This window comes from Histomonas meleagridis (assembly GCF_020186115.1).
Source record: "Histomonas meleagridis strain 2922-C6/04-10x chromosome Unknown contig_11, whole genome shotgun sequence".
Lineage (NCBI taxonomy): Eukaryota > Parabasalia > Tritrichomonadida > Dientamoebidae > Histomonas > Histomonas meleagridis.
Genome location: NW_027150754.1, coordinates 518839 through 539931, shown reverse-complemented (window position 1 = coordinate 539931; position 21093 = coordinate 518839). Strand labels below are relative to the sequence as shown.

The following is a 21093-nucleotide window of genomic DNA, read 5'->3' as shown; positions in this document are numbered from 1 at the left end:
TTGTGGTTAAAATCCATAAATTTGAATTGACAATTTACATTGTTGTTTTGGACTGAAATGCTCAAATCTCTCTAAAAAATAGTAATTAGTCAGAGCAAATTAAAATATGATATAACGTATATATGTTTATTCAGAATCAACAAAATATTATAAAAATATTTTTTTAATAACAGGATAATTTAATTTTCAATGGATTTTTATTTTCAGGGGTCCAGACCAATTTCAGAACTACGGTTTTGATATTTTGAATATATTCAAAAGCGTTTTGTTTCAAACGTTACTTTATCAACGGTTATATTTGCCTAACATGTGAATCTAAAAATATTTCAAAGATTAATGCAATGTATAATTTTTAGTTTTCAATATTTTTAATTTTAAGAGTTAAAATTAAATTAACTAGCTGTTGAAAAAAAATCAAAAATTTGTATTTGAATTTATGTATGCATCACTCTGTGGTCGTACAAAAATAGTTAGATTATTACTTAAACATGAAAAAATTAACATTAATTTACAAGATTTTCAATCGTTTTATTTCATATTTAAATAGATGTTTTAATATTTCAAAAGAAAATTTGGAAATTGTTTTCAACATTTAAAACAGCATTAATTTTTGCAACTGAAAATAATCAGACAGAAATAGTTAAATTACTTCTTGAACATAAAGATATAGACATCAATATTAAAGATATCTATATTTAATGTTTAAAAATAATTCAAACTATTTTGGATTTTAAAACAATATTTGGAAAATATTTCACATATTTTGGACAGCAATTATGTATGCAGCAGAAAATTATGATGATAAAATATATGAAATACTTCATGAAAAAGAATAAATAATTGATAAAATGTAAATGTTTTCATAAAAAAATTTCAAGAAAACTTTTTTCAATTTTTTTTCATCTTAATTTAACCAAATGAAAATTTAAAATGAAATTCATTATTGAAATATAATCACAAATTTATATATTTTATTTACTAAATATGAAAATGTATTCAAAATCATTACGTAAACACCAAAAACAGATATTTCCATGAAATGCTTTGTTTTCTCATATAAAAAACATTGAGCATCATGAAACATCTCTAAATGACATATACATTTATAATATTTAATTAAATGTTATCAATGATGTTATCTTCATTGAAATCTTTAGCAAATGGATCTTCTTCAACATGCGGAATGTTAATTCCTGATGAGAAATTATTTGTATTTTCAGTTTCTTCTGATTTTGTAAGTTCATTTTCGGAATTTGTTTCGTTTTCTTTGGAATTTCGTTTACGAATTAATAAAACAATAATGAATAATATAATTAATACGAAAATAATAACACAAACAACAGAAACAACAATAACTGTCGTTTGATTATTATTTTGGTTGGAAACATCATTCGTTTCGATATTAAAATAATATTTTAAATAATATGAATGATATATAGTATATTGAATAATTGTATATTCGTAATAAATAAATTCCATTTGCGTAAAAATATATGTTAAATTTATATATGTTAAAGAATACGAATTCGTGAGAAATGAATTATCGATAATAAATGTCTCTGCAATTGTAAATGCTGATAATGTAATGGAATATGTTATGTTTCCATATGCATCACTCTGTAAATATGTATTTGATTTACTAAATGAATTACTACGTGAAAATGTATTCAATTTAGTGAATGTATTACTTTGTGCGAACGTATTACTGTTTGTTAATGTATTACTCTGCGTGAATGTATTGGTGCTAAGGTTTAAATCAAAGTAATATGAATATGAATAACCTGATTGTAATTCCTCAATTGGAAGTGTTATATTATAAGTTTTCTCAGATGCTATAATAATTAATTCAATTGCTTCTTCAAATGTTTGTGGAAATAATACCATTTCGCAGTCAATTGTTTCGGTATCGTTAAAATTACAAAGATTCGTAATGTTCCAATTTTCAAGCGGAAGCGTTCCATTATTAATGTATGCTGTTCCATTAAATATATCAAATGTTCCATTATGTTTTATTCCATTGATAAAAATTAATGGAACTGAAGAAAGTTTTGTGTTGAATATGGAATTAACATGTATGTTTAAATTTAAGAATGTCATTTTATGTGTAAGTGCCAAGCTGATAACGTGTGTCCCAGCATTGCATGAGCTTGCTGCTTGTGCATGCATGAAATTTAAATCTTTTTGATTCGCTAAACTTTGATAACTTGTATCTTGAATCAATAAAGTTGATGAATTCATCATTAAATTGTATGGATAATAAGAACGTATGTCTAAAGATGTTCCATAAACAAAAGAATATTTTTTTGATGAATTAAAAAAATTGTTGGTTTGAGTGATGAATGGTACATTGGATATTTTTCCTTTTATAAACACGCCAATTGTATCACCTGGCTCCCATGATTCTACGTACGACAGTAATAAGCTTTGAGGCATGGATAAAGTTTCTGATGTGATTTCATTTTGAACATCATTCGCAAGTTTGTCTTCAGTAACTTTCAATCCTTTAAAATTTTCGCTATTAGAAAATGTTAAATGAGTTGTTCTGGAAGATCCTTCTAGAACTGTCAAATTTGATTCTGCTTGTGTAATAGCCAATTCAATTGTTGCAATAACATCACGCAATTCCGTTTTGATATATGAATTAACATAAACATCATAAGACAATATTGTTACCAAGAAAAATAACAAAATGTTATTGTGCTTTGTTAAGTAACGTGTTTTCACGCAAAATTGGCCAGTGAAAAGTGACGTATTTCGCCTAGACTTTACTAATTTCTTTCTTCACTAGCTATAATTGAATACCTTTTTTGCATATTGCATCATGTTTTTCTTAAATAGTTATCATATGACATTCAATGATTATGAAAAGTTTTTTCAGATTGTATTGAACAATTATTATTTCATTACACATATTAATGTTACAATTAATTATATTTTGCGGACCATTTAATTGTATATAAGTTTATTATTCAATATAAGTAGAGGAGATTTATTTCAAAGCAAAAAACAAAAATTTTATGTTGGGTCTTTAGTAATCCCATTCTTTAGTGCTGAAATCCCTATGGACTTTCAGAGCTTCCTTTCTCTTTGTTTTTCTTCATATTTTTGTAAACTAATACTCCAACGATTACACCAACCACAACCAAAATCACCACAACAATTGGGACTACAATAGCCACAACGTTTGTATTGTTATTATTGTTATCATTATCATTGTCATCATCGACGTCACTATCAGATTTCGACATTGCTTCATAAAATTCTGATATATTACATTCTGCCATTGGCGTTTGTTTAGTTACATTAAATCGATTGAATTTTTCACTTCGATATGATTCTAATGTGTATACAGTTATCGCTGGTACCATATCAAACAAATAATCATCTTCAAAAAATGGTTCTACATCTCCATAATAATATATACAATACAAATGAAAACAATAATCAAATGGTGTTCCAGAAAATTCCCGAACATTTTCTCCAATGATTACTGTTTCTAAAGAAGTACAATTATAAAATGTATCAGAAGGAATATTTCTTAAACTATTACCTATTATAGCCAAATTTAAAGCAGTGCATTGTGCAAAAACATCACTTTCCAGATATGTAACAGTATCAGGTATTGTAATATTTTTCAATGAACAGCAACCAAAGAAGCAATAGAGATAAATTTCTTCAAGAATTTCACTTAATTTTATTGTTTCTAAAGAAATACATCTACTAAAACAATTGCTATGTATGTATTTAACTGTATTTGGTAATATAATACTTTTTAATCCTGTACACCCAGCAAATGAATAAACTCCAATGACTATTAAGTTCTCACTAAGAGTTACATCTTTTAATCTTATACAATCTGCAAATGCACCACTGTTAATATTTTCGACTGTATTTGGAATTTTAATTTTTTCAAGAGATGAACAATTAAAAAATAGATAATCTTCGATTACATTAATTTTTGTGAGAGAAATATTAATAATGTTTAATGAAATACAATCATAAAATGTATAAGAATCAATAAATGTTATATTTTCTGGAAAATTGATATTTTCTAATGAAATACATCTAAAAAATACACAATTTTCAATAGTTTTTACTGTTGCAGGAATGACAACGCTTTTTAGCATTGAACAACCTGCAAATGTTGAATATGAAAGAGTTGAAATTGTTGGAATTTCAATATTTGGTAAATTGGTACAATTAGCAAATGCATTTCTTCCAATTGAAGTTACATTACCTAAAAATGTAACATTTCTTAATGAACTACATAATTCAAATGCATAATTTCCAATTGTTATATTATCAGGAATAATTAATTCTTCTAAATTATGACATTCACAAAATGCATTATTACTAATAACAGAAATATTATTTGAAATATTAACACGATTAATTGTATATCCTGAAAATGTATAAGGACCAATACTAGTAATTGTATCTAAAAATTTAAGAGATTTTAATCCTTGTGGGTAAAAAATAATTTCAGTATAATCTTTATCATAAACAATTCCATCATTTTCATAATTAAAATAATTTTTGTTTCCTTTTGAAATTATAATGGCTTCTAATTTAGAGCAATAAGAAAATATACCATATTCCATATCTTCAACTGACTTAGGAATTGTTATGTTTGTTATTGAAGTTCCAGAAAATGCAAATGATTTAATTCTTTTTATATTGTTTGGTATTATTAATTCTGTTATTGAAGCACAATCAGAATAAGTAAGACTTTCAATGATATTTGATCCTTGAGTAATTTCTATTTTCTTTAATGAATAACAATTACAAAAAGCAGCATTTCCTACAATAATTGATTTTGAATTTTCATATTCAAAACTTTCTAATGATGTACAATGTGAAAATGCATCACGTCCAATTTTAGTAACTGAACTTGGAATTATAATATTTGTCAATGAAGAACAATTTGAAAATGCAAAATCACCAATTATACGAATTTTATTTGGAATTACTATATTTGTTAATGAAGAACAACATCGGAAAGTTGAAGTATAAATTTCTTCTTTTCCATATGTTGGAATTATTATATTTGTTAATGATCTACAATATGAAAAAGCTGCTTCATATATGTAAACTCCTGAAGATATCAATTCAACAGTTTTTAACGAGAAACAAGATGAAAATCCATGACTTTCAATTGATTCAACTGAAGATGGAATCGTAATACTTATCAGGTTACTACAGTTTTGAAATGCTGCCTCAGATATTTGATATAAATTTGGTGGGATTTTGATGCTTTGGAAAGGACATTCCCTAAAAGCTTGTTTTTCAATAGATCGTATAGAATCTTTCATATCAAAAGATTGAAGATTTCGACAGTACGCAAAAGCTTGGATTCCAATACGATAAAGTTTATCCGATGATATGATGATTTTGGTTAAACTACTGCATGAAGTGAATGCGTAATTGTTAACTTGTTCTAAATTATTACCAATTTCAACAGATTCTAAATTATCGCAAGAATAAAATGCCTCTTCTGAAATTTCACGAATGGTATTACCAACAACTAAAGTTTTTATAATACTTGAAAATTTAAATGCAGCATATGGTATCATGTATACATCATCTGTAATTATAAGATGTTCTGCTTTCTTTATATCTTCATCTTCAAAATCAGAATAAGATGTTACTGTATAAATTTTTGTTGATGAATTATAAGCTTCTAATGTGTGTGCAAAAAATATAATAATAGTTAAAGGGTACAACATAAGAAGGGATTTCGTTGCCGAAAAATAAGAAAATGCCACAAGTGGCAATTTTTTTTTTCTGTGCTTTGAATTTTGAGAAAATTTCCTCTTCAATTACCATCAAATCCTATTCAAAAATCAATTCGCAGGAATTCAATGAACAGAAAAGTCAAACGTAAAAAAACGATGGCTTGCATACAAAATTCTTTCAAGGGAATCTGCGAATCAATAGACCCCTATGTATTATTTTCACATTTATACAAAAAACCCAACTCTCCCTCACATACTAGAAAGATACATGATATGGATTTTGGCATGAGATTGAACGTAAAACATGGAATTCAATTCTTCTCATTTGGGAAGAAAATAAGATTTTGTCATAAGTCATTAAAAATTTCGCCTTAAAACCCTCTTTAATTCTTTCTTAAGGAATAATTAATGTTATGTGGAATATTCACATTTACGATGACATCACAGCACAATACCGCAGCAGAATCCATATACGATTAGTATTGGATACGAATTCACCAATTTGTATTTTATTTTAATGGTCACAATGAGTTATTATTCTAATGTAATAAACATATCAAAACCCAATTTTTTTCTCATTTTAAAACAACAATTGCCTTTAAAGTTGGATTGCACAGTTGTGCACGAATAAGTATATGTGATAAAAAGTTATTTTATTCATTTCAAAATACGAAAATAAAGAAATAATATGCGTTTTTATATCACAACCAAATTTCTGTTTATTTATTAAAAAACAACTCAGTGAAGCGGCACATAAATTGTCACCAGACATTGCAAATGATCAATTAGTAATGCTTTATCACAACGAACTTTATCTACAAAATGTTTCATCGATTGTGTATAATGAAAACGATTAATATCTCGATTACGATGAGCTATTTGTGCAATCGAATTTGAAAATTTGACATAATGATGGATATGATAAATTAAATATATAAACCCCTTCAAATAAAAAACTACAAGCTAATGATGGATCATATTCAATAACATCAATAGCTAATGAAAACGCAAGTCGAAAAATGATTTATCATTATACAAAAAAAATTTTGAATACTGTAAAGTTATCAATTTCGCTTTACAATTAATAGTGACTTTTAATTTGGTGACAGTTTATGTGAAAATTTGACTTAGTTTGCTTGAAATTTGTTTGTTGTTTTTGGCAAATTGAATATCGCTCAATTTTGAAATAGTATTGAATTCCGGGACGCTCCTAAACGACCGTTTAGATATTCGTTCTTTTTCAATAGTTTATCTTTACATACATGAAATGTGATGCGAAATGGGCAAAATTGAACCATATTCAATCACAAAAAGAGGTTATGTCACTTCACATGATGATTCTTATCATCGCTAATAAAATATTGAATGTCTATCGTAGCGGTTTGGTTTGGAAAGTGGCACTTGTTGGATGCTTAGCCAAGGCTGCTCATTCTTCTCAAGAGTGACAAGGAAGGCAACTCTTCTTGATGGTAAATTTTCATTCAAGGACATGGGAAAAGTCAAGGCAATATTTGCTTTGTATCCAACTGATAAAAAGAAATCTGCTATTATTCCACTCCTCCATCTTGCTCAAGAAGAAAACGGTGGATACCTTAATAGAGGCGCGCTCGAAGAAGTCGCTAAATTAACCGAAACTTCATTAGGCCGTGTACATGAAACAGCATCTTTTTACTCCATGTTCAGATTTTCAAAGGCTCGTAAACATCTTGTTGAAAGGTGTAATGGTTTGTCTTGCTATGTTAATCGCTCAGATGCCATAAAGAAAGCAATTGAAACTGCATGCAATGGAACATTCAAAGAAGGCGGTTCAAAGGACGGAATGTTTGATTTGACAGAGGTTGAATGCTTGGGTGCATGTGCTAACGCGCCAACAATGATTGTTGATGGCGTTTACTATCAAAATCTTACACCAGAATCAATTGCGAAAATCTTCGATATAATCAAAAAAGGCGGCAATCCTTTGCCATTATCTGCAATCCACGCTAAACCAAATAAACCACTAAAGCACGAGTAAACTCGATAATTTGAAAATTTATATATATCAATGGCAGCTTATCTTCACTTGTACATTGTCTTTTTATCTATGTATCATCTGTTCTCCCATCAGAAATCAGAATTTGAAATGTGCTTTCAGTAAAAATAACATGATAAACCCCATATAAAATCAGATATCATTGGTTACTACTTCTGATCATATATGCGATAATGTTTACTGAATTTGTTTTAATAATTAAAATTTCATAAATAAAATGGAAGGAAAGAAATGCACAGACATGATAAATTTAAATAATTTATTCATTCAAATATGTGACGAAAAACTATTTCATCAATTAATTATTTTATGATCAGTTTAATTAGGCAAAAAGAATTATTTACATAAAAAAATGTCTTTATTTTGTCCTTTAATTTGATTATTTTTTCGTCTATGATATTTAATTAAAAACATTATTTAATAATGGTGGATTAAAGTTTCATGCAAATTTCACAGATTTTTTGACCACGATGTGGACAAACATGTGAATAACACGTACTATCATTCTTTAGCTAAGAGTAATGGTGCTAATGAAAATTATATTGCCATTTTTCTCAAAACAATGAAAGTTTTGTGTGTAACGTTATTCATTACTTTGTCACTTTTGTCGCTTAAACGATAGGTTCCGAAGCTTTCCCTGAAAACGGTTTTTTAACCAGAAAAAATTTGACTCAAATTCGTTGAAAAGTGCGAATTAAATAGTTTATGCGGGTTTTAAAACCTTCTGAATTGATTTAACCGTTTATTTTCTATAGTTTTTCTGTTGTTCTCCAACCAAGTCCAATGCTTCCTTTACGGTCATGTTTCCCTTCAGATTCTTCATTGCAAATTCACTTGACTTGGTGAGCATCATTCCATCATCTTCGTTTAGCTCGAGGGTATTGAATTGCATTGTTCCAAGAAATTCTTTCTTTTCCTCTGAAATCAAAGAATACGTCAAAAATGAAGTACCAGAAATTTCGTAGTTGTCTGGCGAATATAAAACAATCCACGCATTTTTAACTGGTCGATGAATTTTAATTTGTCCAATCGAAGAAACTTCCATTCCAATTCCAGGAACTGACTTACAACGCCACGGACGCCAAACAGCCTCCCAAACAGATTTCATATGTCCAAAGTAATTATGATTTTCAATACTCTCATTAAATTTGGCACGCATTTGCTTCGAAAGTTCCTCTAATGTCATGTCAAGCCTTGGGCTTGCACTTACTGTTACAGAGGAGATATAACTTTGAATTGATGGATCATTGATTTTTTCTGGTGGTAAAATTCTTCTCAAATCGTAGACAACTGATACTCCGAATGGTTCTAATGAACCATTAAAGACTGCACATGAAATCGAATTTGCAATCCATTGACTTTCACTAATTCCATGACATTTATTTGTGGATGGATCATAACAAGAAAGCTCAGAAAGAGGAATTCGAACTGATGCTGGGATATACTTGGCATCTTTCTTAGTGGAAACAGGTCGTTTTTTGAGTATACGAGATATATTTGGTTCGATTGTACATGTCAAAGGTTTTTCTTTGTCCCATTTTTTGTCATGAATTAGAGGATAAAAATCGTTTGCACTACTTGCTGGGAGTACGGCATCTGGCCATTTTTCTTCTGGATTGCAAAGATGTTCAACAAGTTTTGCATGGTGAACTCCATCTCCACACATGTGAGACGTGTTTAACATTACTCGAGTATCATCATATGCAATGGTAGCAAGCGTATCTCGAGCATTAGGAGTAAAGTTATGATGCATCCAATCAGCAACTTGTTCGAGTGATTTAAGGTTGGAAGGAATTCTACGTATTTGCGGCGGTACTTTTGTTGGCTTATATCCCAGGAGATTTGCCTTTAGATGAAACCCGCTATTTGTTCGAATGATTTCTTCTACTGCTTGTTCTGTATATCCAGGTTTTTCAAATTCCACGCCAGCCATAAGAAATCCTTTCCAAAGATGGAAAATATGTTCATACGGATCAAGAAGTCGCTTCGATTTGATCATTCTAAACAAGGTGATCACCCACTCAAAAAGTGACAAGCTGTTGTATTCCGCTATTGAATTTTGACCTGGTTTTGATCGAGCGTCGATCATAATATATACAAAAAACAGGTACCTTTATTTTTAAACGGTTCTTTTTAACGGTCTCTGTAATATTGGGATAATTATTTTCTAAGAAAATTATTGGCATAAAAAACGGCCAACGATAGCTATCGCCTGTCCCACAAAGTAGGCCCGTGTTTTCGTTCACCAAAACACAAATTTTATAAATTACTTCTAAGAGGATTATGTGATAATAATCGAAAAGTATACTTTTATGAGTTACATCTACAGAAAGAATGAATTTTATTGAGACAAAAATAAAAAGAGTTTATGTAAAAGTGCTGCACGACCGTTTAGGTGATTTTCACATCACTTGACGCCATAAATCGAAACAAACCTTTTCAATAACGAGAGCTCATCATTTGAGAGAACAAAGCTCAACAGCTTTGTTGGTAAGCTCAGCAATCCCAAAGAAATCTGTCCAGCCAAATCAGCCGTCTTACTTGAAAATGGTGGAACGTATACTTTTTTCACTAATTCCTCAAAATTCATATTACTCAATTTTGCATATTCATCAAGGAACATCAAATCCTTTGCCAAGCTCTGACCTATTGGAAGGAAAGAAGAAACTTGGAAAGGCTTTGATATACATTTTTGGATTTCCCTAATTTCTTCATCAATTTCTTCTTCTTTCTCATTAGATGGAATAGCCTTAATCCATTGTGTTGTCTCGATGAGGAAGGACGCAATAAAATAAGGCGCAATTAACTCAAACGATTTCCCACAAAACTCTTCGGCACGATCTAAAAGTTTTGTAAGAAAAGCATTTGAATTAATTTTTTCAGGATACCTTCCAGCAAATTGTGGAAATATCGCGATAGAAAGAGCTTGATATTGCCCAAATAAAATAGAACTTTTTTCGTCTTCTAAAAATTTTGTGAAGGACGATAGAGCTAGCGACCGTTTACGCTTCTTTTCGATTTCTTTTTGTTTCTTCGAAATCTCTTCAGCTAATGAAAGTGTGAAATCTTGTTTGTAATTTTCACAAAGCCATTTATACTCCATTTTGATCTCTGGATGAGAATTGATTGGTGTGGCATATGTAGCTTTCTCTAAAGCTTTGTTGAAATCAAGTTCGTTAGGGTTAACTCTAAAGTTTTCATTTGACAGAAGTTTATAAATTGGTATTGTTTTTGACTCACTTGAAAATTTGATTGATGATATCGAAAGATATGTAAGTGAATAGCATGGAAACCAGAAGTATTGGTTGGGGAGAACTTCTAGTTTGTCTGGAAGGGCTTGTTGCGAAACATTTGAAATCGATCTTGAAATTGATGATGGAAGGAAACCAGTATGCTGTAAAGAAGCCACAAATCGAAAGAGCAATGACAAGTGATGGGTGGACATTAATAAAGGTTGATGAGCACATTGAACAATTTGGCAAAATTCTTCAAGTGTCAATAATTCTTGTGATGCCTTTTGCGCATTAATGTCATCCATCACAGACATTGGTTGGAACTGTGAAAATTCCTGAAGTTTCTGTATTTCCTCGACAAGAGGCGATTTTTCTTCGCAGCAATTGAACTTTAGTTCGAACGGTATGTAAAGTTTTGAAAATTGAGAATAATCGTTTATCGGCAGCATAATGTCCGAAACTGATGCAAGGAGTGGATTATCCAAGCAAGGTCTGATAATGGTTTCGTAAAAGAAGTATCTTATTACTGTAGCATGTAAATCTGGCGTTACAATTTGGAGAAGATCGCGATAGAATTTATTAAGAACAGATGGAAGAAAACGAAAGTTTTCATGAATTGATGCGAGAAGACGAGTAGAAAAGGTAAGAATAATTGAAGGGCTTCTCTGATCATTTGCAGAGAGTTGAACAAATTCCCAAAGAAGAGGTTTGATTGTTGTAGATACAAATTGTGAAAGATTAAGCGTGGAAAAAAATCCTGTTATACACTTACTCATCCAGTGGTTTTCGAAATTTTGTAAGATTGTTGGTTTTGTTTTGTAAATTTCACCAAACCATGTGACGATGTTGTTTGCATAAGCTTGTGATGATTCTTTGGACCACGAATAACCGAATAAAGTTGGAAATACGCAACGAAGAAGAATAGCCGTTTGATCTGCATATTTTGGATTGGGTGGAATTTTTGATGGGTTGAGCATATAAAATGATGGAAGAAAGTTGTCAAGGCTGTCAAGGAAATCATTTAAAAATGCTTTCATTGGACCTTTTGAAAAATCGTCAGGAAGATCCAAAGAAGCAAAGTTTGGGCTTACATCAAGGTCTGTTGCTGTGAAAGGAACTGTATTAAGTGGGTCCTTGATTCTTCCTCTGATGAACTCTTCTGTTATAAAAACTCTTTGAATTTGTAAATGCTTTTTAATTACTGTTTGCTTGAGAAGATTTGTAGCATGAGATTGTTGTAAATCAATTTGGCTATCTAAGGCTTGTAATGCAGCCTTTTGACTTTTGATTTGTTGCTGGAAATCATAGCAAGTGGGAAGCGAAGACTTGTTGGACATGGTGTAGTAGGGCGCCCCAAAAACGACAATTAATAATTTTTGCGGCCAATTAAATGTTTTTCTTTTTATTGCCTCTCATAGGCAATTCATTAGATAGAGAACCATTGCATATTCATTTCAAGTCAATACCAATCATTTGTTATATTGTTATTATATTAATTTTAATCATGATGATTGGTTTAACATATTTTACTTTTTACATCATTATAAATAGCATTAAAAAATCACAAAATACACCAACACTTAATGACGTAAACATTAACCCTGATTCCCCTCATTTTATACCAACAGAATGAAAATATATTTTTATTTTTATTTTACATTAATAATTATATTAATACTGTTATTAATAAATATTTCCTTAGGCATGTTCTCTTGTTGTTCTTTTATCTTTGATTTTAAGAAAACAATTTGATTTGCATACTTTTGATTCTTTTCCTAAAAGTTTTATTGATTGTTTCATTGAATATATCCCTAGTGTTCTCTATAAAATATTCCGAATATGTGACAAAAGACTTTTTTTGGGATTTTTTTATTTTGCATTCGATGATTTTTTGAGTTATTATAATGATCTGTTCTATCATTTCTTCATCTGTTTTATCCTTTAAATTCTGTGGTAAATTATATGTCAAATAAAATTCTTTGATTTCATTTATAATAGGTAATAATAATTTTGACTTTTGATGTTTTTTCTTTTTGATTTCTTTTGGAATTTTATTTAGTAAAGATAATGTAAATTTTGAAACAATTTTTTGTATAATTTGTTCTTTTGTCAGTATTATTTCATTAAATACCATTTCTTCTAAAGGGTATTTAATTGAAGTGATTCGCTCGAACTCATTAAATGAATTCTTTATCTCGCTTTCAGAAATAATAACATATGAAAGAATTGAATGAAGTTTTGGTAAAGTAAAATTTGAAACTTCAATTTGCTTAATACATTCAGCTTGATAAGATAATACAATGTTTTTCAAAAAATATATCGAAATATTAAATATATTTTTACAATAAAATATCTCAATTTCATTCATAAAATTAGAAAGAGATTGAGTAAAGCATGTTAATGATCTTGATGATAACTTCGATTCATCTTTATTTTGTAGAAAATTTAATTCAAAACATTCATCAAGAACAGAACTAATAATATCTTTTATGTGTTCATTTAATGAAAAATTAAGCATTTCATGAAAAATTTTATATGGATAATCTAATAAATATGTGCATGATAATCCAACTTCCTCAAGCATTTGGATATATTTTTTTGATATCTTAATAGAATCTTTAACAAGATTAAAGTTTTTATAAAATTTACTAGAATTGAACAAAGGTAAATTCTCTTCTAATTGTTCTTCTGCCCATGCAATTATAATATAAAAATATTTCTTTGAAAATGAATCCATAAAAAAGGATATACACTTATTAATTTCATTACATAATGTAAATGAAATCAATTCAACATTTTCCAAAGTATTTATGGGATCTTGTTTAATTTTTTCCTTCAATGAATGAGTTGCTAATTCAATAAAGATATCAACAGCATCTCGTTCTAAATTAAATGAAATAAGTTTCAATAATTCATTTTTTAATTCATATGATTCAATTTTCATTTTCATAATTTTTTCTTGAATCTCATGTTTCAGTTCCTGACATATTTTTTCGACCCATTTTTTTGTTGTTTTGATTTCTGAAAGTTGAGGATTATTTAAACAATTGATCACAAACTTTATTGATTCATCAATTCGTTTTTGCTGCAAAAAGGTTGTGTAAATCAAAGGAGCATTTATAAGAATTGAGTCCTTTCCTAAAATTTCTGATTTTGGTGCTTGATGGATTTGAATTTCATTAAAAATGGGATTTGGAAGATTACAAGCATTATGTATAAATGTTTGAAGTTCAAGTATTGTTTGGGGAAACTTACCACATTCTTGATCAAAATTTGATAAAGAATTTGAAAAATAAACAAGTACAGAAATACATTTGGTAAGAATATGCATCATATATTCATTTGTTATTATTTTTCCTTTTTCGCATTCTTTAATATATTTTTGAATTTCATTTACATCAATGTCAGGATCATTTATTATTTCATTTATATTAAATCTATCAGATGAGAATTTATATCTGTTTGTTAAAAATTCAGGAAGCTTAAATTTTGCCTTTGATTCAGATGAAATTAAGAAAATTGGTGTTGAAGATGTGTTTTTTGTACTTTTATGTTCCATTAGATGAAGCTTTTTGTTGATAGAAAACCAATAATATTAAATAAAACCATAAATAATAAAAATTTTTTATTGTTAATTCATTTAATTACATTTCTATATTTGTTTCATTTTATGATCGAATTTATTTGATTTCTTTGGTTTCTTTTATTTTAAGCAATTCAATTATTTCATTATGACCTCTTATAGATGCTAAATTAAGTGCTGTTTTAAGTAATATATATTATTTCCAAATTTTATTTTGAAAATAAATTTTATAATAACAAACATTATTTAAAACAATTAAATATTTTTTGCATTTATATCAATTCCTTTTTGTTCAAGGAGCAAGTTAACAATTTCTTTATTGCCATTATAAGATGCCCACATAAGCGCAGTAAATTATTTTATTAATAAATTCCAAATGTTATTTTTTAATTTTAAATTAATCAAATAAATATTGTTTATAACAAAAAAATATCTTTAACATTGATATCAATTTTTTCATGCTTAACAAGTAAATTAGCAATTTCTATATAATTTTTTTTAGATGCATAAATAAGTGCTGACAAAATTAATATAAACATTTTCCAATTAATTTTTTAAAATCCAAAACTATTTGAATAAATTTTAAATTAAATATATAAATATTATCCTTTGCATTAACATCTATACCTTCTTGTTTAAGAAGAATTTTTACTATTTCTGTATTACCATAACAAGCTGCATAAATAAGTGCTGTATCAAATAAATTAAATAAATTCCGAATAATACTTTGTAACTCCAAATTATTCAAACAAATACTATAAAAAGTAAATGAATATCTGCAAAATTAATATCAATTTTTCCTTTCTCGAGAAACAATTTAATTAATTCTATGGAACCATTTAAAGATGCATAAATAAATGGTATTATTCCAAATATTTTTTTAGAATATTAAATTTCATTATTTAACACTAAATAAAAGGGAATAATATCTTGTTCGTTAATATCTATTTCTTCTGTTTCAAGAAAAATTTTAACTGTTTCTACATGATTATTTTCAGATGCTTTTAGAAATGCTGTATTAAATGATTCAAATAATTCCCAAATACGAAATTCAAACAAAAAAACATTAAAACAAGCATTAAATAATATAAAAAAATATTTTTAGCATTGATATCAATTCCTTTTTGTTCAAGAAGTAATTTAACTATATCTGTTTTACCTTTTTCAGCTGCTTCAATAAGTGCCGTGTTAAATAATTTAAATAAATTCCAAATATTATAATAAAATATTGAAAATTGGAAATAAATTAAAATTCATTTAAATAAACATCTTTTTTATTGATATAATTAATATCAATTTCTTTATGTTTAAGAATAGATTTGACCATTTCTAAGTTACCTATTTCACAAACTACAATAAGAACTGTTTTAAATAATAAAAATAATCATAAAATATAATTGTGAGATATCAAATAAAAAAATAAAATATTTATAAAACAAATAAATAACTTTGGATATAATATAACGATAACTAGAACTAAGATTTATCTTATCATGCTTTAGAAGTAAATTGATTATTTCTAGGTCACCTTTTTTCAATGCTACACTAAGTGCTGTTTTAAATAACCTCAATGATCTCCAAATATTTGATTGAATTTCTAAAACATAGAAACAAATACCAAACAAAACAAATTAATATTCGTTTCATTTATACTGTAAGGGTTTAAAATATTTTTGTTATTGATAAAGTATTCAACTAGTTCAACATTACCAGATTCTACAATTGAATAATAAAGAAGAATATCGGAAAAATTATAATTTTTAAAATTTTTAATGACTAACAAATTACCTTTTTTTAATAGTTTTTTAATAAAATGTTTTGAAACAAACAAACTTCCTTCACTTAGTAAATGAGAAAGAATTCCATAAGAATTATTTAAAAAACATTTTTCTTCAAATCTGTTTGAATAACTTAAGTCTCCTTTAAAATATTCAAAAACATCACTTTTATGAAGCTTAATTGCAGTTTTACAAACATCTTTAGATGATACATGATTTTGTTCACATAAATGAATTATCTCAAGGTTATCACCTGCAATTGCATATTTAAATGTATTTTTTAAGTTAGAGCCATTTAATAACAAAAATTTAAAACATTTAACTGATCCAAAAAATGCTGCATAATCAATTAATGTAACACCTCTTTTGTTAATAAATGAATATATTTCATAAAGTGATGGTTCAATTGTTTGGTTAAAATCAAAATTTGTTTGTGATGATATTTCTTGAAGTTTCTTTTCTTCATCATTTCGAATTATTTTAGCGATTTCGTTCGGACTATGTCCTTCTTCAATATATTTCTTATGAAGTGCCCAATTATTCTTTCTAAATATTTTAATATCTCTTCTGAAGATATCGGAAAAATCATCTTCAATGTCATCAATTTTTGTATAATGCACAAAATATAAACATTGTTTCTTGATTAAAACATTAATATCAATCATGTTTTGTTCAAACATTTTCACTAGAAGATAATTTGATTCTTGAGATTTAAGAGATTGAAGATATTTAATAAAAATATTTATTGTTCGATATTTTGTTATCTTTTCATATTTGATATCTAATGCTTTTAAAAACATAAAATAAAGATTAAAATCTTTTCTCTGTGAAGAAAAAGATGAATAAATTAATTGACTAATAACCAACAAAACAGAATTAAGATATTTTGCGCCAAATAAATCATAAATTGATTGTGTTGATTCGTCAATATTTTTTGTGTCCAAATTAAAAATAATTTTTTCGAGTGATATTAACTTTGAGAAATATCCATCACTTTGATCATATTCGATGCTAATCATATAAATGCACTTTTATTAAAAGCAACCGTTTATAAGGGTCAATATCAAACCGTCAATCTAAAATCTAAACAATGATGAAACAAATTTATGATATTAGAAAATTGATTTAAAATTCATATTATCATGTGCTTCATTATAATTTCTATTTACATTATTTCATTGAGAAAAAATCAAAGATAAAATTATCATTCATTTATTAATATAAATATTTAAATGTGCATCCAGCTTCTCATTGCAGCAATGATTTGAGAATCTCTGTGAACTCTTGTGTAGTCACTTCCTGCGTAAGCTTGTGCATCAGCGACATACGCCTTTGCATAAGCCCTTGATCTGCATGATTCGCATGTCGTTACACACTTGCTGCAATCAGATTTACCGTCAGGAATCGCCTTCACGCCATCCTTGAAGTAATACGAAGACAACAACATTCGAATTGGGTAATCGTTATCATTATCAGCGCCGCCATAAGGATCAGTGAACAATTTGATTTCGTGCATTCTATGTGTGTTCGGATCACATCCTTTAACGAGTACGCATCCTTTGTCATGCATATCGCGTGATGATGAGCCATCGTTTTGTTGGTCGTGATCATCATTTTGGATAACTTTCCTAATGCGCGATAACCTTCCGCCATCATTATCTGGTTCATTAGGATAACCACTCCACCAAATCTTAATTTGATTGATTTCGGTGTCTGTTAATCCTTGTGACTTAAGTTGGTTAGTGAAATATGTTGTGTATGAATAATCGGAATCACCAACTAAAAGTTGTGATTCGCCGCCAGTGATAACTTCGAGCCACGTGAAGAAGTCGACTGGATATGAACCGCCTAACCTTTGCTTGAACTTAGCGAAGATCGCTGCTAAGTCAATTGGATGAATATGTTTAGCTGCATCAACCCTAAAGCCAGAAAATCCGATGGACAAAAGATCAACAAAATAATCGGCAATACGTGTGCGAACAAATTCTTTGCTTGTGTCAAGATCTGTTAAACCAGTGAGCCAACCAGTGTTCATTATGTTTGGATCAGTCCATGAATTTAATGATTTGTCGCAATGGAAGTCCATTGGTCCATATGGTACAGCTGGATATTCGAGTACATTAGATGGCTCGCCCCATGAGTTATATTTATATGTGTAACCTGGTGTATAATATGGTGATTGATTTTCTTCATCAGATGATTGCTTGCCAGGCCAATATGTACAGCCTGCGCCTGGATTACGATGATCTTGTGCATCATTACCGGAGCCTGACATATGATTAACAACTGCATCCGCATAAACACGTAATCCATATGAACGACACTTCTTAATCATGTTACGAAGTTGTGTACGTGTTCCTGCACGTCCTTGTAAACGATATGAGACTGGTTGATACATGAAGTACCATGGATTAAGTTCGTTCTCCATTGGTTGTGTGGACATAACTTGTTCTTGATGTGGGAAAAGTTTAACACCAAGATAACCTGCTTCAGCAATAACTTTGCATTCTTCTGCAATATCATCATCTGGCCAACCAAACATTTCTACAATTGCACCTTTTTGTCCATTGCGATAATCACCGTTTCTTTCTTTAAGTGGTTCGACATTCCAAATGAAATCGATTTCATCAAGTTCAAGTGTTTCGCCTGTAGCGGCTACAACTTTTACTTTAAGGAGTCCTTTGTATGAGGAGTCATATGTCTTAGAAGGATCTGATTGGGAAACGCCATCGAAATAATATGTGAGAGAAAGATCATGATGTGTTTTTGTGTAAATTGTTACAGTGCAAGATGTACGATCTGCATTGTATTGAAGTTGTGCATAACCAACAAGAGTGCTCATATCTTGATAACCTTTCTTCCAACCTTCTGTACCACGTTTTGGTGTATTCCAGAGATGAGTGGCCCATTTGCTATCCATGTCACCTGAGCTGCTTTGACAAGATGGAACTTCGAATGTTGAACAATCACTATTTGATGCATTAAGATAATAATTACCAATAGAGTTTGTTGTACTTTGATATGTAGTTGTTTTGCTTGAATCTGATGAACGACCGAATGCGACATATCCAATCAAAACACCCGAGACAAGACCAATTCCAAGACAAATTCCAAGAATTGCTTTCTTAAGAAAAGAACTTTTCTCCTTTGGTTCTTCTATTTCTCTATTTGAAAGTAATGGTTCGTTTTGCAACTCTTCCATTTTATAAAATGAAAATTTAGTCATCTCACATATTTTGAATACACCATAACCTTCCGAAGTCATTTTGAATACATTATTTGACCTTCCTTATCAAAAGTCGAAACAAATAAACGTCTCAAAATAGTCACTTTCCAATCAATACAAAAAGTCAATTGACACTTTTATGTAATCGGGGTTCCCCAAAACTCGCGGAAGCAAAAGACCATGGATGAAGGCGAATTAACTGAAGTAACAACAATGCGCAAATGGGAACAAACAGGTACACCATGGGATGGATTTAAAATAAATGAAAATGGTCAATTAGTTTCTGAAACTGGAACTAGAGAATTTAATAGTGAAACAGCTAAAAAAAAGCATGATCTTTTAGGAAAGAGACGTGGTCTTATTCGTGCACTTGTAGTAGTTATTGATATAACAGAAACAGCATTAGCCCCTCGACAATTTGGTCAATCACGAATTTCAATAATTGTCAAATCTTTAACTAATTTTATTACATCATTTTTCGATGAAAATCCTCTTTCAATGCTTTCCATAGTTTCCACATATAATTATCGTGCAACGATTTTAACTCCATTATCACGTGACATTAAGCAACATATTCATGCATTAGATACACTTTCTGATATCAATGCATCAGGCGAGCCTTCAATTTATAATTCAATTGTCGTTGCGACTTCTCTTCTTCGTGCAACAGTCAAATGTTCCACCAAAGAAATCCTCTTCTTTTATGGTTCAATGCGAACATGTGATCCGAAGCCATTACAAGAATCCATTGATCTTCTATGTCAATCTCCTCCTTGCGTAGCTTCGTGCATTGGCTTTAATGCTGAGCTTGATTTCCTTAAACGGATTGCAGCATCAAATAATGGCTTGTATTTAATTCCCACGTCGACAGAACATTTGGACGATATACTCCTATCTTTCGTGCAACCGCCGGGGTGGGTTGACAAAACGCAAAAAATGCAATTTTTACCGTTTGGGTTTCCTAAGACAACGTATGATTTGCCTGCATTTCAATTGGATAAAGTTTTTCATGATAGAAATAACCCGCCGTTACCAAAAGTGACAAATATCCAATGTCCACAATGTGGGACACGTGTGTTTGATTTGCCTACATTTTGTCCGTGCTGTGGACATTTGTTGTTCTCTGCTGGTCATTTAATTCGTGCACAACATCATTTAAGACCAATTTTGCCATATGAAAAAAGGAGTCCAAAAAGTGAATTCGCATGTTTCGGATGTAACGAAAGATTTGGGAGTGAGGAGGTATACATTTGTCAAGACTGTGGAAATGTGTTTTGTGCAGACTGTGACAATTTTATTCATAATACACTCCAAAATTGTCCCGGCTGTTTAGCAAACAATTTAAATAAAAAATAAAGTTCTTTGTTTGATTTGAAATGTTCTTCTTCTTTGATGTAAAAATTATAATAAAAAAGTTTTTTAATATTTCTTTACCATCTGGTTTACAGCGCTTTATTATGAATGAAGAAGGAAAAATTCCTGAAACATTCATTGAAATGATCTAAA

General features: G+C 29.3%; 5 protein-coding genes across 5 annotated transcripts; 2 read left to right on the top strand and 3 right to left on the bottom strand.

The window, feature by feature from the left end:
* Positions 1 to 7143: 7143 nt before the first annotated feature.
* Positions 7144 to 7749, top strand: GO595_000754 (NADH-quinone oxidoreductase subunit NuoE; the record flags this gene model as incomplete). Its single annotated transcript, XM_067921016.1, has 1 exon — positions 7144 to 7749. One exon carries the CDS (start codon positions 7144 to 7146, stop codon positions 7747 to 7749), a length of 606 nt encoding a protein of 201 aa, XP_067779223.1.
* A 760-nt stretch (positions 7750 to 8509) lies between these two features.
* On the bottom strand, positions 8510 to 9856 carry GO595_000753 (uncharacterized protein; the record flags this gene model as incomplete). The annotated part of the gene is made up of 1 exon (XM_067921005.1): positions 8510 to 9856. One exon carries the CDS (start codon positions 9854 to 9856, stop codon positions 8510 to 8512), a length of 1347 nt encoding a protein of 448 aa, XP_067779222.1.
* Positions 9857 to 10174: 318 nt separating this feature from the next.
* Positions 10175 to 12337, bottom strand: GO595_000752 (uncharacterized protein; the record flags this gene model as incomplete). The annotated part of the gene is made up of 1 exon (XM_067920994.1): positions 10175 to 12337. The coding sequence occupies one exon, from the start codon at positions 12335 to 12337 to the stop codon at positions 10175 to 10177; it is 2163 nt and encodes a 720-aa protein (XP_067779221.1).
* Positions 12338 to 17589: 5252 nt separating this feature from the next.
* GO595_000751 (Alpha amylase, catalytic domain containing protein) lies at positions 17590 to 19563 on the bottom strand (the record flags this gene model as incomplete). The annotated part of the gene is made up of 1 exon (XM_067920983.1): positions 17590 to 19563. One exon carries the CDS (start codon positions 19561 to 19563, stop codon positions 17590 to 17592), a length of 1974 nt encoding a protein of 657 aa, XP_067779220.1.
* Positions 19564 to 19767: 204 nt separating this feature from the next.
* Positions 19768 to 20943, top strand: GO595_000750 (uncharacterized protein; the record flags this gene model as incomplete). The annotated part of the gene is made up of 1 exon (XM_067920972.1): positions 19768 to 20943. One exon carries the CDS (start codon positions 19768 to 19770, stop codon positions 20941 to 20943), a length of 1176 nt encoding a protein of 391 aa, XP_067779219.1.
* Positions 20944 to 21093: the final 150 nt, after the last annotated feature.